Consider the following 16893-nt stretch of genomic DNA (forward strand, 5'->3'; position numbering starts at 1 on the left):
ATAATAATGTGGATAACTGCAATTAAAACACCAAACTAGGACTGCACGCAGCCACGCAAGTTCCCTGACCTCCCTTGTGAATCCACAAAACCTTTCACCCTTAGATGTGTCTAGTACAAATTGGATCGTTTTTTATGTAACAAACAGGTTCGGATATAATAATAATCTGAAGGATAACAATATGTTCCTCACACAAATTCGTGCCAGGAGCCATTTCGGCCACTGCCATTCGGGGCTCGGTCCCTAACAAGCTTATTTATATTGAATGTTGTATGTAATACATTTAATAATGTGACGTGAATAATGTGCCTCAGCTACACACTGTGTTTATAAGAGGGTGAGGTCGTGGCCCGCAGGCCGCCAGATTGATACCTGTGTTCTAAAAGTATACTTGAACATGAGCCAATTTGAAAGGTAAATTAGGAAACGTTTAGTTCAAAGAATCCAACTCTCCAGTTAGTACGACACTTGTCTGTTTTTTTTTCTTTTTTTCTTTTCCAAACAACGTAAAAGTTGGCACTGCACACAGTGGTGCACGTGCCAAGTTTGATGAATTGAATATTTATTGGTGCTGCCCTATGTGTGTGTGTCGCACTTTAAGCGATTTCTATGGATTGCTCTTGCATTTCTCATCCCAATACCACCAAAGTTTAGTAAGTCACCTGTCAGGTTTGAAACCCGTCAAGCGAACTGCAGTTTGGTGATTAACAGACAGACAGACAGACAGACAGACAGACAGTCGTTCCTTGCATTCATAAATAGGTTTCCACACCGGTGGACAATTAAGTAGTTAGTGCACACAGCCCTGATGTTTTGCTATCAGTATCATAAATTTCTCATCAAAGTCAAAACACAAATGAAAACTACAGGGCACTGGGTGTTTTTTTTTTCCATCCTGGCCAGATTACAACAGAAGGTGGGAAAGAAGTCAGGGGGAGAAAGTGAGTCGAGGCAGGATGCCAATAAGTGAAATTACAACTATTGATCTCTGGTGCTGTAGAATGCATTTCCACTGTGTTTGAATGCATTATTAAGGAGATGCTGCTCACCACAACAGGTGGACAGCGGCCCAGCGGCACAGCTCTATAACCGAACTGAGACATTGCTGAGCAGGATTGTGATACTGGCAGTTGTTTGTACGAGATTAGTATCTCCAATGTCGCAGACTGCTGCGCCGCCATGTCTGCTTCAATGACTTGAACAACAAATAATCATTTTCAAGCCCTATTATTATTTCATGCGCTCACCAGCTAACTACATTATAAATTCAACAGCTGTTTCTTCTTTTTTTTGTTTTTAATCACAGCATAACACAGTGTGCATTACAGGCTGCACATTTGGCATCTGGAGAAAAAAATATATATTAACTTTAAACTGGAAATGCAACAAAACAACAGTGTGTGTGTGAGGAGAGGAGAGGAGAGGAGAGGAAAGTGGTACAGTTTCTGAGGAGTACAGAAGAGTGAAGGTTGTTCTGCTGTAAGCATATACAGTGGTAGTATTTGTGTGGGAAGTACTGAATAATGAATTCATAATGACAGCCAGACTTTGGACATGCAATGTTTCTTTGGTCCCACAGGGTAGAAGCTGTCTCGACTTCTCAGTCTGTATTTACAGTAAACACACACATGCACGAGCAACTCAGTCCAAACAATATTAAAACTAATTTAACGTCCACCTCAGTTATTTATCTGGTGTACTTTTTTTTTGTCTAAAACATTTGAGCTCAGTCTTTGACAGGTGACATAAAAATGCTCTCCGCAAAAAGTCCATCATGTGTAATTACATAACTATCGCAAATGTAGATGTTTGACGACATATACTGCATTTCACGTTTCTTGCTCTTCGTTCAAGTGCCTGACTTTGTGTTGCATAACATCTTATAGAGTTTCAGAATGACTGCACTGTAGTGTTTTGTTTTGTTTCACCATCTTACCTAAGGCCAATATAAAATGCTTTTGCTTCTCAGTTAAACCTGTATTTCCCTGCATTACTCTATTCATCTTTTTTTTCCATCAAGTCAAGGTAAGCAGATGTCTATTAGCAACTGTGTTACACAAACTGTGGGCAGTTATATCACCAACATTCAATTTTTCTTATGACTTTCACACTTTCAATAAAAGATATTGTATCCTCCTACACCTGCAGCCTTCATTTTAGCACAATACTTTCACAGCAGTGAAAGTAGCAGCAGTCCCCATCTAAAGTTTGTTAGATGGGGACAAAGTATATTATTTCATATGTTACAAGTTTCTGTGTTAATATGAAGACAGCAACAATGGCGGTGAAGTTATAAATCATTCCGTGCATGACTTTAGTCTCTTGCTCTTTGGACTTAATTTTTTTCCTAAGAAATCTATTTTTTCTCTGCGAGCCGATATGTTTTCATTACTTATTCAAAATGTTTTCATTTTATTTTCAACATCGACTGAATAAATAAATAAGCACCAAGTCGCCAAACAAAAAAAAAAAAAAAACGGTAATAAAAGTGTCCCTCTTGAATAATAGATGAGGCAAATTGCTTGGGGACAGATTATCATTTTAGAAACTGAATTATTGATCTGATTATTGCGGTGATGTGGGAAGCGGACCAGATCGCCACTGCCACAGTGGGTCTGTGGGGAAAAAAGAGAAGGTCTACTCATGTAGTGTGGGTATAGACCAGGTGAGCTTGATCTGAAACGTTATCTGTACTCATTAAACTAAATGTAAAGTCAATTTTCAAGTAAAGAAAGAGAGGGGGGAAGTGAAGAGTGATGCATTTTGTGTACAGAGCTGTCCATGGTGCTGAATCGGCGGGCACCACAAACTGCTGCAAAGAAAGAAGGAAAAAAGAAAGAAATTAAGAAAGAAAGAAAGAAATTAAGAAAGAAAGAAAGAAAGAAAGAAAGAAAGAAAGAAAAAAACAAACAAACAAACAAACAAACAAACAAAAAGATTGGATTATGCAAGACACAAAACACCACAGCACAAGCTGGCACCTTTGGCACCTGAAACGCAAGCTTTTCATTCGCCAACAAAAACAGAGAGAGAGATGACAAATAATCGAAGTGATCGAAGATCTAACGTGTGGGAGCCTGGAAGCGAAACTGTTTCCACCTCTTGAATGTGACGCTGCTTCTGGAGCCGAGTGAAGAGGGCCAGCACGATTCCCCCCACCCACCCCCGGCCAATAGTGATGCAGTGAAGCTGCTCTGCGCAGAACCAGCCTCTCTGTATAAAAACACGCTGCACTTCCACACGGCGAGTACAACAACAAGGGGACGCGAGCGCAAAGTCACAGTGGTTAACAAGCCAAAGCAGAAACGCTGCCCAGCAAAGACGCCACCATGCGGGCCACGAAGAGAGCGATCTGCTGGAGACTTTTTCTATGTTCCTGTCTGTTTTTGGAGAGTTCCCTTCAAGACTTTGGCGCACAGACGCAGTTCATTTGCACGTCTGTACCCAAGGATATGGATATATGCGCAGCCACCTTGCAGAACAGTGTGCCGGGAGAGGACTTGAAGACCACTGTCATGCACCTGCGGGAGACGGTTCTGCAGCAAAAGGAGACGATCATGAACCAAAAAGAGACAATCAGGGAACTCACCTCAAAGTTGGCGCGGTGTGAGAGCCAGAGCGGCGCCGAGCCTGGGGACGCGCGCCCGGGGGGAAGGAGAAAAGAAGCTGGGACCAAAAACACAATGGGGGATGTATCGAGGGGCCCCGCTGACACTTTGACGCAACTCTCACAGACTTTACAGTCGCTGAAGCAGCGACTAGAAAACCTGGAGGTAGGCTGCTGCCGCTTCCGTGGACATTTTTAACGCTTTGGGTGACTGTGCGCAAAGCTCCGACGTGCGAAAGTGCTTTTGTTGTTACAATAATAATAATAATAATAATAATAATAATAATGAATTTTTGATTGGAAATGCAAAAATTACAAAGACAATTGATAAATGTATACATGCAAATTAAGTTCATTGTCCATTCATCCTGAAAAAAAAATCTAAAGTAAAAGTAAATATAGAATTGCAGCGCTCATAATCTGTAGTTTACGCTCATCTTTTCTCTCCTGACAGCAATTCAGCAGAAATAACAACTCAGTGCAGGCAAGCAGCCTCAAAGACCTGCTACAGAGTAAAATTGACGACCTGGAGAAGCAGGTCTTGTCCCGGGTGAACAGCATCGAGGAGGGAAAGCCTGGACTCAGAAATGAGACCGAGCAGCGTGGGAGAGTCGAGTCCACGCTCACGTCTCTACACCAGAGGATCACAGACCTGGAGAAAGGTGGGTGTGAAGAGATTATGGACTTCCGTGCGAAAAGTAAAGGAGATGTGTGTGTGTGAGAGAGGGTTTGAAGGGTGAGTGTGCAGTGATGGAGCTCTAATGCATGCAGATTTCAAATAATGCAGTGTGTGAAACATCCCTCCACGAGGGAAGTGAGCCTCTTGAGAACTTCTCTGGGTTTGGAACAAACAACTTGTGTGGTGGTAAAAGAAGGAAGTGTGGATAATGAAGAAATTAAGAGATGCCTATAATCAACATTACTATGACTACTGTGATGGATTTAACATGGGAGATTAAAGCAAAGCTGGAGCGTCATGCTTGTGGATTTGTTGTGCAACGTATAATTCCTATGTAAATCCCCTACAGTGTGCATGTGTGTTATACGATGAGAAACACACATTCACTGACTGGACTCAAACGCCTCTCTCTCTCTGCAAAGCGTCAGAAACCGACTGCTTTCAATTCTCTTCTTCCCAGGTCAACGAGAAAACAGGCCACTGGATAAATTCCAGCTGACGTTCCCACTGAGAACAAACTACATGTACGCTAAAGTGAAGAAGAGTTTGCCAGAGATGTATGCCCTCACAGTGTGCATGTGGCTCAAGTCCAATGCGTCTCCTGGAGTGGGCACACCTTTCTCCTATGCAGTCCCCGGCCAAGCCAATGAGCTGGTCCTCATAGAATGGGGAAACAACCCCATGGAGATACTAATAAATGACAAGGTATACGTCCGAAACACTGTGCCGTGCATAACTGCTGTGACATTCACTCCCAAATACGCTCATCAACATTTTCACGTTTGAAACATTCCCAGGTTGCGAAGCTGCCATTTCTCATCAACGACGGAAAGTGGCATCACATCTGCGTGACCTGGACAACTCGCGATGGCGTTTGGGAAGCTTTCCAAGATGGCGTTAAGAGAGGAAGTGGAGAGAATCTGGCTCCATATCATCCCATCAAACCGCAAGGTCTGCTGATCCTCGGTCAGGAGCAGGTAAACACGGCACACGTCTGTTTCAAATGCTTAGCTTCTTCTCTACGGGACTGAGCTTTCAGCACCTGCCTGTTATTCACGTTATCGGGGTAATGGCTGGTCATAAAAGATCACTTAAGAGTGATACAGTATATTAGCTAACAAGCTTTGCATTAATGAATAAAATTGCTTCAATAAAGTTATTAAACCAACTGGAACTCATCACGATTCCTGGTGGATTAAAGATGCTTACTTCCTCGTTCAGTTTAATCAGAAAGATTCCGGATAATCCAAGAGGCAATTTGGTTCTTTCCATAAAGCAGCCTGATGGGAAACATATCATATTATCCTTAATTAAATCCATTTGTCTTTACCACAGGACATGCTGGGAGGAGGATTTGATGCCACACAAGCTTTTGTCGGAGACCTGGCGAATTTTCACATCTGGGATCGGAAACTATCCGTCGGAGAGATTTATAATCTAGCGACTTGCAGCAGCCGAGCACAAGTGGGCAATGTTTTTGCATGGATGGAGACTAGCCTCGATATTTACGGCGGCGCATCGAAGTGGACATTCGAAGCTTGTCGTCAGCTCAACTGAACTCGCAGGAAAGAAAAAAAAAAGATCAATGCAGTTGTTATTGCCACTGTTGTCGCAGCAGCAAATGTGAAAGATCGGGAAGGGGGTGTTTCAATTAATAGCACCTGGACTTGTGATAAATATTTGAAAGCATCATTCATGGACACCTCGGTAGATTTTGACTAGATCCTCAAGAGGGTCACATCACTGGAAGTGGACACTTTGGCATCCCGTGTTGCTTGATGGCACATCAGGCGTTCATGTGGTTTCATTTGAAAGAGTAGCTGGGGTCTGTCCAGGGAACAGTGGATGTTCACGGAGACCAAAACATCTGGCCGGCATCACAAGTACAGTAGGGGGTCGTGTAGTGTATAGTGAGCAGATGTCACACCTTTCAAATGACTGACTTCTTCAATTGTCTTTTGTGTCTCGACTGCCAGGGATTTTCACTGTGAAAAAGGACAAGATGGACTTCTTTCTAAGGGACACTTTCTTCAAGAGGTCGTTTCTCTCTCACGCTTCGCTCTCTACCACCACCTGCTTGACGTGATCTTGTGTAAAGAATGACGCATTTATTGCCAATATTCGAGCCTGAGTGCCTTGGGCTGTTGAAAAAAATCTCAGCACATTCATCATATGATTTGCAGAGTCTTTCGTTTTTGTTTCCTGTAAAATATTTTCAAAAGAGGTGACACTTTGAATGAGGATGGATTAGATTTAGTGTGAAATGCAATTCAACGATGACAACGGCGCATTTTTGCAGATGTTTGTACCTGGAAATGTTTTCTGTACAGTAACAGCATGTCTTAACTTCTGTAAATGCTGCGTCAGCATCTATGATCTTTGCTTTTACCTTCCTACTTTTGGGTAGGGATTTTATACTGTATTGTTATATGCTTAAAGCATGGCGACACCAACAGATGAAAAAAAAGTTTTAGTTTTTGTAATAAATTGTGATACTTGAATCATAAGTAAGTGTAAACAATTTTTTTTATTTACTTATTTCCAGCAGACTGCACATTTAAGAACTTTTAAATGTTTCATAGTCATTAGATCTGATGATCTCTGCTACACATGGGGGGCAGAAGAGTTACATTTTAATCTTTTTACCCATTGAAGAGATCACATCTCCTAAATTTCCCTTCCCACTTTGCCACATAAACCACATCTGTGCATATAATAAAGAAAGACAAGCATCCCAATGTAGCATTCAAGAGAATTTATACTCATGGCTCTTGAATTGCTACTTGTGCCTGAACAAGAGAGCACCCAAAAGATGTTCACTTTAAAATTAAGACATTAGTGTCACACTTTAGCAGCAAAAGCTCCAAAAACAAATGAAACAGATGAATTAAATAGATATTGTTAGGAAAATATGCTTATCGTAGTGGGGAATGCTGTCCAATCAACACAAAAGATTGTGCATTTAATAAATAAGACTGTGTTTGTGTACCCACCAATAGTGCAACAGATCGTAAAACCAACATGTCACACTCTCAAGAAGAGGACCCAAAATCACAGCCTATGAAAAATCAAGGACAAAACTAATCCAAGCGAAGGTTTTATTTGGGGATGAATTTTAGAAAAAGACAGACAGGGTCAAAAAATAATCAGGATCAAAGCAGACAGGCAAAGAACAGCATGCTGGAGAGATCTGGCAGACAGTGTAAACGCTAGGTACGAGGAGCTAATGAGGAACAAATCAGCAGCTGAGTGCGGGGGAAGGAGCAGGTCAGGCCATTTTACTGGTGGCAAAAGGCAGGTCAGAGACACTAGAATGAAAGTACAGCGTGTGTTCACACACACAACTACACTTAAGGAATTAAAGGATGAAACTCAAAAACCAAAACATTACTCAACAGGGAAAAAAAGAAAAGGGTTTTTATCTGCTTTATACCATACTATTCGCAGGAAATATAAATAACATGAAAAACCTTTTTAGCCCATGATGATTATACAGAAAGTAACCCTTACACTTGATGTTTTGGGGAAAATAACATCAGCACAAAGGATATTGGGTGTTTTTGTCCCTCGACATAATAGATCTCACACACACAGTCTTCTACAGCTTTCTTTGTGTGGAACTAAATGTTATCCCTAACTGTAAAACCAGGTTTTAACCTTTAAAGAGCCCTTAAAAGTTGTGACAACCAGCCAAAACATCCTCACAAGAGCAAAACATCTTCATAAGGATAGGTATGAATAACAATGTATGCTCACAGCCTACACACACACACACACACACACACTTCTGTCTTGTGTGTATAAACAACGCAGGCATTGAAAATGTACCGAGAACACATCTGAGAGAGAATGAGGCAAACTCCGACAAACACTCAATGTCAGTCAAAGGTTACGCAAACTCTCAGACATGAACCTAAGACATCAGTGTCTAATTACTCCTGCGAAGACGTAAAGGCACACCAGCACACCGATGCAGACTGTAATTACACACACTCTTTTTTATCGCTGTCAACAAAAGGTTCGCGTTGAGGTCACACAATCGGAGTCCATAAAGTTTCCCTGCAAATGAATCATAGCTGACAGCGCTCGCTGTAGGAGATTCGGGGTCTGAAGGTCTTAAGCGTGGTTGTTTGGGCCCACCACCATCAGGTCATATGTCCACAAATTGGTATCTGTTCTCTCCCTCTGAGGCAGGGGGACATCTTCACATCAATATGCTTTTTTCCCCAGACACCAGACTAACTACAGCTCACAGCAGCTGCACAGCCATTACAGACAGCCTCTGTGGCACACCTGGGGTTGGGTTTCCCCACAAAATCCTTTATGTGGAGACCCGTAAGTCAATCACACACACACACACACACACACACACACACATACATACATACAAGCAGTTCGACTGACACACACACACACACACACACACCGTATAATTTCCTCCTGAGTAGCCACAAGAGGCTTTGTTATAAATCGACCTCCACTCCGTTATCCACATCCACCTGACCCTGTTGACCTACAGGTCTGAGTCTTGCCCCAGATTTTATCAGGTGTATTTTTGGCACAGCAAGATAATAGCCCGGCTCTTGACCTCTCCCCAGCGTCCTCAGAGCCCTAATTGGTTTGTGTGTGCATGTATCTGATTCAAATTAGCTTAAAGGAAAGGGCAGTAATTGGGGCGGGTTTCCCCAAACACATTTGGCTGCTCTTATTCCACTTGTGGCTTGTCGTAGCACAAGACATCTGACTAATAGTTTCAAGATACTCAAAGCAAAATGTGACTATGGTATAAGTGAAATCACATGGATGCAATGCAAACTTGTTGTATGTCACCTAGAGCTGAAACAATTAAATCGACTATAAATCGATTACTAAATTAATCGACAACAATTTTGATAATCGGTTTGAAGCTTTTTTCATGATTAAAACAAGATTTCTGATTGTTAAAGCTTCTTAAATGTGAATATTTTCTTCATTGCTTTGCTCTGGATAACAAAGAAATCATTAAAAGTTAATCATTTTGATTTGTGGACATAACAAGACATTTGAGAACATCATCATTCCCAGGTTTGAAGAACACCGATCAACATTTTTTAAGGTTTTCTGATATTTTATGGACTGAATGATTAATCAAGAAAATAATCGTTAGTTGCAGCTCTAAATCGTCACTTCATCATTCAGTAGCAGCATCCAGTTTGTTGAAGCTCAATCTATGAAGCTGAATTAGAAGTTGAGGAATGTTCAACTTTCAAAGGTGGAAAGGAAATTGTCAACCAATCAATACACGGTATGTAAATATACCAAATAATGTGTATGCACTTAAACACTTCACAACCAAAACAGAGCTCTTGGACGTTTTTTGTCAGACAAATAAACCAACAATGGTGGAGACAGTAGACGTGTCATCACAATCACTTTAGCAACATTTGCACCTATTGCTACATTACATTTAAGCATATAGCAAACACTTTTATCCAAAGTGACTTACAAAAGAGGAATAAGCAACAGTGGACTGACAGAGAGTGAGAGTGCAGAAGTGGATCCAAGTGCAGACGGAGACTGAAGCGAAGTGCTAACAGAAGATGCTCTTGGAAGAGCTGGGTTTTCAAGACGGAGACGTCCCCTGTTCTGGTAGCGCTCGGAAGGTCATTCCGCCAGCGTTGGAACGATACACAAAAAGAGTCTGGATTGTCTTGTGCAGGGTGTTAGCACCGCCAGACGACAATCCTTTAATGAACGGAGTAGTCGAAGGGTAACATAAGCCTTTATGAGAGCAATATTAAGCCTTTACGAGAGCAGTTAGCCATGACAAATCCTGCTCTGCTAATTTTGGATAGCTACCTCTAGCATCAAGTGTCAGGTTTTCAAATTTGCCACGTTACCACCACATCATCACTAATAACATTAACATCTCTGATGATTTGGTCCGTGCAATCTGTATTTTTGCAAAAGTATGTCTAGCAGCTGTTGCCCAAATCATTTTATCTGCACTAAATACATACAGGCCTTACTGAAAAAACAAAGGTAAACAGACCATGTAAAAGCCACTGTAGCAGTGGGGCAGATAAATAAGACAAAGATGGGATCCTCTGCTTAATGAGGCAATGCGTTAAGAGGGTGATGAAAAGAATCAGAAAAAAAGAAAAACTCAATTATGTGGGTGCAAGAGAAACTCGTATGTCCCTCTGATACTAAATAGCAATGTTTTTTTTCCTGAAAAAAAATATTACTGAGAGAGATTTTGATAAATGATGGGACACATATCTTAATGGTAAAACAAAATATCCACAGAAACAGAAAAAAAAAAAAAAAAACTTGCATCATTTCCATAAACTTTTAGTATCCTTTTATTGGAGTGTGCGCCACTCACTGCAAAACTGCTGAAACATGTTTTTGTTTTTCAAGAATTTTTGGAATTGATATCTCAGGGAGTAAAGTGAGGAGAATAAGATTTATAAGTTGCTGGCTTGGATATAATCCAATGCAGGTCTCTCACAAAACCCAATATGCCCTGTGCTTCTTTCTTTCTTGGCTCTTGCAACCTGATTTTGATCCACCTCTCATCTCCCAGGTGCTATGAGTAATATCTTAATGCTCCACTTACACCTCATTATACCCAGACCTTGGCTCACTGTCCTGCTGCCGAACTAAACTCACTCATTTACACACGTATAAAACAACATCATGTCGTAGCAGACATGGTGTCAGGTTTGAAATGTGTTTTAAAAGCTGCCGATGGCAGAGAGACGAGAGGCGTTTGGCTTGCATGATGAAACGGATAACACATGAGACCCGTGCTTGTCTTTAATCTCAGAGCTACATCTGCTGCTGTCAGGGTGGTGCTCAACTCTCCGTGCAACAAAATGAAAAAGTGATTTCTTCCCGACATGGGAAATTTCACCCAACAAGCCTTATGAGAGACACAAACACAGAAATCATGAATTTTCTTTAATGCATTCTCCTCACGTGGGTAGATTTGAAATGTAAAAGACACAGCCACTCAACTTTTAATTTACAGTGAACTCTTCAGGGAGACATCCTGAACAACATTGGCCTTGTGGCAGACTGATGCAAATTTCATATGATCAGCAAACACTACGACTAAGAAAATGTTTTCATATTTTACTATAGCTGAACAAATATTGTAAATGTTCCTTATTCTAATTGATTTGACTTTGTAAATATAGTTGACAAGAAACAGTGTCTTTTTCATCACTCGAATGGTGCAGTTACTGGTAACAAATCCAAGCTGAAGTAGTCATTTCTTTCGTCTAAAACACAACATCCTGGTCGTGCTCTCCAACCATTTCACTTCTAAGTGCCGCATGTACAAGGCAGAGTGATGTGTGATGAGACACAACAGCATGATGAGACGCATGTTTTCAGACTGTCACCTGTTTTTCTACAATCTAAACAATGTTGGGTAGAGATTTTAGAACTTGTTTACCCACCTGACAGGCACTGTTTGCACCTGAAAGCTGTTTTGTTTCAATAATTTATGCTGGATGTTATGGTTCAGTGAAGCCAACGGAAGTATATTACACCCTCAGCAAAATGAAGAAAATCAATCCGCCTCTACTCCTAAGCTGAGTGTTGAGAGAGAGAGAGAGACACCATCAATGCAGCTGGTGAACGCCTCCTCCAATCCACAGAGCACGCATAGACTATGAGACGAGAGACACTCCCTCATGACTCCTTCCCATCTGTCCAAACATGGACGTCTTGTAAATGGTCAGAGTGCTTTTCTATAGTCCTGATGACCATTGCCATTCACACAGTGCATCTAAATGCAAAGCTATCACACACCTAGCCATCAGCCACCAACAGAAGGTTTTCCTGACCACATCGAAACCTTTATATTTACAACAAAGCTCCCCATCCACCTTTGTTTTTCCTAACTGAGTAAACAAAAATGCTACAGCGGTGCAACAGTTCAGTATTATTTATCACAGGTAAAACTTTGAGAGTTTGAATCTGTGTGGTCAGTAAAGCCTACACCTCAGAGCAGCATCTTTTCTCCAAGCAATGGCTAAGAAGATTAATGGTAAAGCACATTCTGTTGGCCTGCTTTCCTTCCCTTGGGTCTCTGCCATCCTCTGCAGCTCACTGCAACTCCCCCCCCCCCCCCCCCCCCCCGGTCACTAGATTTGCCAGACTAGTGATCGACATAATTGTTCATAACAGTACCCTACTGTCAAGACTGGCTCAGATGACTTGACAAAAACAACAGGTACAAGAGAAATGCCGGCAATTTAACATTTATTCATAATCAAAATAATAATCTAAACTAAATATAACCTATATCTGTTATCAGTTAGGCATTAACTGATTATGATTTATTTATTTATGGCGGCTCAAATGAATGGACGTGAAAGCAGTGTCCAAAGAACAGCTTTTTTTTGCCATGTATAAACAACAAAGGCATTGAAAAAGTAACAACAACACATCTGAGAGAGAATGAGGCAAACTCTGACACACACACACACATACACTTGTTTTTATAGCTTAAGATGGGGACGCGCTACACAACTTTCACAGTCGTTAACAATTTTGGAAAGACTTGGAGACTTGGTACACATTAGTGCGACGGGTTTTAGCAGATTTTTTTACGACAACTGAAAGACTGGCGATCACATGACTGTGACTGTGCCTTATGAGGATCACCGACTACTGTACACGATATAACAAGCCAGCTGAAAGCATCAAACTCAGTTCGGTCCGTTTCATCACTATCGTGGTTTTGATATTTCCGCTACTTCCTGCCGTCTTCTGACGCAATCTCCTGTATCCCACCTACTCTCTCATTGGCTGTTGGCAACATGTGTTGGCAGTTGGGTCGGTAATCGGTACACACGACTGACGTGGAGTCGGGTCTGTTACCCTCACACACTTACAGATTTCTGTGTCAACTAGCCATGCCGACTGCCCCCAACTAGTGGTGACTCTGCCTTGTGGATAAAACTGTGCAAAGACATCTTGTAGTGTGGACACATCGTTGCCATAATGCATTGCCTAGCCCCTTACCCTAACCCTTATACCTTCTACTCTTTATTAAGCTGATTTGAATGGACTAACGTACTCCATTTTGAGTCTTTCCGTCCCAAACTTTATCTCCGTCACTACCCTACATACCTCCGTGCATCTTTCGCGCTAGTATGGATATTTACACATTTAATACTTCTTCTGGATGGCAGTGTCGAGTACCAACAAACGGCGACCATTAAAGAGGTCTGAAATGGACTGAAACACAAGCAGATTTCATGGCAGTGGAATGCAAGACCACTAAAATGCAAGTCGTCATATCAGGGGGGGGTATCCCTCATTGATGTGGAGCGATTTGTTGACCACTTGGTTCGCCCGTAGAATCAGACTACAGCGCACCAGTGAGTGAAGCCGAGCGCCTGGCGAGTCTCGCTCTGGATTAAACCAGGAAGCGCTGGCAGCATGTCTTACAGTCGTTTCACTGCAACTGTACGTTGCTTCTTTGTCGTTTTCCTGACTGATTGGGCTATTGACTCTATACTGCCCCCACGATTTCCAGTGATATTGCTCCGTTTCGTCCGTCACCGTAAGCTCCCACACAGTGATGAACATAATAAAACGCAAAGTACGGAAGAAAGTCTCCGTCTCCTGCGTAGAGTATAAATGAGCCTTAATTATGTCTCCTCTTCATCTGTTTCCCCTCTATCATTCTCTTCCCCTCTTTAAAATTCCCCTCCCCTGTCCTCTCTCTCTTTCCCTGCCTCTCTCACTCTCCCCTTTGGCAGTCGGCCACGGCTGGGCTTTTGCCATAGCGCAGCTTAATCCACAGGCATCTTGTGACAGAAGCCGGCACAACAGGAATATTTTTCATGAAGACGCTACAATCCCGGCGCCTTCTGGGAGAGATGCCACAGACTGTTTTCCATAATCAGGTCAATCACACAGCAACCGCAGAGCCCTGCGTAGGTAGAGGAGAGTGTGAATGCTTTGCTGAGAATATGGCAGCAGCGCTGAGACAAACCGTAGCAGAGGCAACACATGTAACCGGAAAGGTCAGGTGCATTTCAACCGTTTATAAAATGGTCAACTAGCACAGCAAAATAAGTGGATGCAAGTTGTAAATAAGGTTACAGTACAAGGGTTTACCTAAAGTGTAACGAACAAAGTGTGGCTGTGAAGTATAAAGTGTCCAAAGTGTGGCAAAACTCTGTTTGCGATCGACAGAGCTGATAAAGACGAAGCCAAGCAAGTCCTTGATCAAGAAGTGTGACGTGTGTTCATTAAGCATTAAATGAAAAATACTAATGTGATTTAAATCAAACAAATGTGAACAGACACACTTTCTTTTTGAGTCAAAACAGCTTCAGTCTACACTTTTATAAGCAATTGGTTTATCCTGCAGAACTGAAAAAAGAGCGTAATTCTTGAACAAGAAAAATAAGCTGGAAAACATTAGACTTTGAGGTTATTGAAAGCAAAAATAAAGGATTTGGAACTGGAAATATTCGAGTCAAATGGATGTCAATTAGGGCTTTACACTATATCCACTCGTGTCTGTGGCTGAATTGAATTACAACCCACATACGTGCACATGATACCATCTGATATAATGACGCTGCTCTCCAACACAATCCACACAACTGCTGATCCAGTGCAGAAAAACCCCCATATATTTGGAAACTTTTGTTCTGAAAACAATAAACGAAAGCAACCAGATTTGGATGCTCAGTGAAGAAAATGACATGTTCAGGTCAAGGCAGCACGTACCACTAGGAAGAAGAAAAAAGAAACTGAACCAGAGCAAATGAGCACAATGAAAAAAGCATGAACAGAGGAATGATCAGAAAATGAGGGAGTCTGCATTTCTGTTCAGAAGAAGCAGTCGCTTCAAAACCAAACGTCACACTGTGTAAAAACTTCACTATTGAGATGTCGACCACATTGCGATCCTTCAATTAGTCCGGTCATTCTCTGGTGGGTGTTGCAGGGTGCGGTTGAGTGGGTTTTAAAGAACCTTGGTGAGATTGCTGAGGTCTGGAGCCGGGACAACAGCAAAAGCCAACGTCATAAAGCATTGTCTACTGTGCAGGGAAGGAAGGAAGAAGCACTGAAGACAGTCCATTGAGTCTCTTCTGACCTGGAACATGAGGGAATAATAAACACTGACAGGCAGTTCATAAAAAAGATCGCTGTGACACTGCTGCACCAGACATGGCGGCGTGGACAATGTGGTCCTTCCTTTCATATTCATTCTTGTGTGATTTTGGCAACATTTCAACAGATTTAGACCAGTTTTAATTAGCACATATATTGTAGAACAATTGGCGGAAATGGACAGTTTGACTATTCAATTAATATTAGGCGTTAGAGAAATAAGAGTAGAAATGGTCAGAAATGTTATATTGTGCACATGATTTGTACTGAAAACTAGGACGAGGTATATCAGCTTTGTCAGCGTTAAAGTAAGCACTGCTCTAGAACATTCACAGCCACATCCTCTGGTAGTCAGCCTGCACCTGGGTCCATGCAGCGCAACCATAGACTGCATATTTGCAATTTGACCAGCGCCATGTCAGTTTTATGGAACCCGGAAATTCAGCAGCATCACCTGCAGCCAGGCACCGACTGGATGATACAAGCTACAGTAAAGTCGCTCCATAGCGGATAACTGCTACTTCTTTCCTACTACCTGGGCTTCAATTTAGTGTGTGTGTGTGTGTGTGTGTTTATAAAAGAACAGGGAAGGTCATATGCATATGACAACTATCCAAGCACACTGGCAAGATAAAAAAAAAGAAAGAATTGAGGCGGAAACCCCTTCACTTCTTTATAGTGAGTCACTGAGAGTTACTCTCCCTGCAGGTGAATGTCTTGAAGCGTTCTGAGGTTAGCCAACGCCATGAAGCTCTTACCACACTGCCCACAGCTGTATGGCTTTAGGCCGCTGTGGAAGCGTTGGTGCCTCATGCAGTTGTCCTGCCTCAAGGACATCTTGCCGCAGATTTCACAACTAAAAGGCCTCTCTCACGTGGTGCGACTTCAGCTGGGTCTTCTGGGTGAAAGGTTTGGGGAGTTGCCTTGTGCTCGTCCAGCTGAGACAAACGAGGGTTAACTCGAGGGTTAACAGAGCCGCAGTTGAATCTCTTTCTTTCTTGCATTCATTGTCTACTACTTTATCCTCCACGTGAGGGTCGCAGGAGCCAGTGGAGCCAATCCCAGCTGAAGGGGTGAAAGGCAGCCTGGAAAGGTCGCCAGTCCATCGCAGGGCAAACATATAGAGATGAACAACTGTTCACTCTCACACTCACAGAGCAGCAAATAGCGCACCATCTCTCTCTGATTGGTGATTGGACTCCCATCATGGCAAAGATTTCCCCCATGGCTGGAAACAGAGCCCAGAGAGAGGTGCAGATCTTAAAGTGTGTTACAATTAGCACATTATTAGGGAATAATGTGGGAAAACTGCGCATACATTACAGGATTATTCCTTCATCATTTTCAATCCACCAAAAATACTGAACAAAATAATACACCTTTTTATTTTTAAAATGCAGAAATACCAGGAATCTATTACTCACTCAGCCTCGCTATGACAAAAAAATGAATGCCTGGCATGCTTTTTTTTTAT

At 42.1% G+C, this 16893-nt stretch overlaps 1 protein-coding gene across 1 annotated transcript; it reads left to right on the forward strand.

Moving 5' to 3' along the window:
• The first annotated feature begins 3221 nt into the window (after positions 1 to 3221).
• Positions 3222 to 6793, forward strand: nptx1l (neuronal pentraxin 1 like). The gene is made up of 5 exons (XM_058653616.1): positions 3222 to 3773; positions 4062 to 4269; positions 4747 to 4991; positions 5084 to 5263; positions 5622 to 6793. Exons 1-5 carry the CDS (start codon positions 3330 to 3332, stop codon positions 5841 to 5843), a joined length of 1299 nt encoding a protein of 432 aa, XP_058509599.1. The 5' UTR covers positions 3222 to 3329; the 3' UTR covers positions 5844 to 6793.
• The last annotated feature ends 10100 nt before the right edge of the window (positions 6794 to 16893 follow it).

Source organism: Solea solea, chromosome 16, assembly GCF_958295425.1.
Source record: "Solea solea chromosome 16, fSolSol10.1, whole genome shotgun sequence".
In the NCBI taxonomy this organism is placed as follows: Eukaryota; Metazoa; Chordata; class Actinopteri; order Pleuronectiformes; family Soleidae; genus Solea; species Solea solea.

What these genes read in the sequence shown, in the direction of transcription:
- nptx1l (XM_058653616.1), top strand. Translation starts at nt 3,330, where the DNA reads ATGCGGGCCACGAAGAGAGCGATCTGCTGGAGACTTTTTCTATGTTCC. An exon ending in GATCACAGACCTGGAGAAAG is followed by an intron (nt 4,270 to 4,746) that starts GTGGGTGTGAAG and finishes TCTTCTTCCCAG; the next exon opens with GTCAACGAGAAAACAGGCCA. An exon ending in AGATACTAATAAATGACAAG is followed by an intron (nt 4,992 to 5,083) that starts GTATACGTCCGA and finishes AAACATTCCCAG; the next exon opens with GTTGCGAAGCTGCCATTTCT.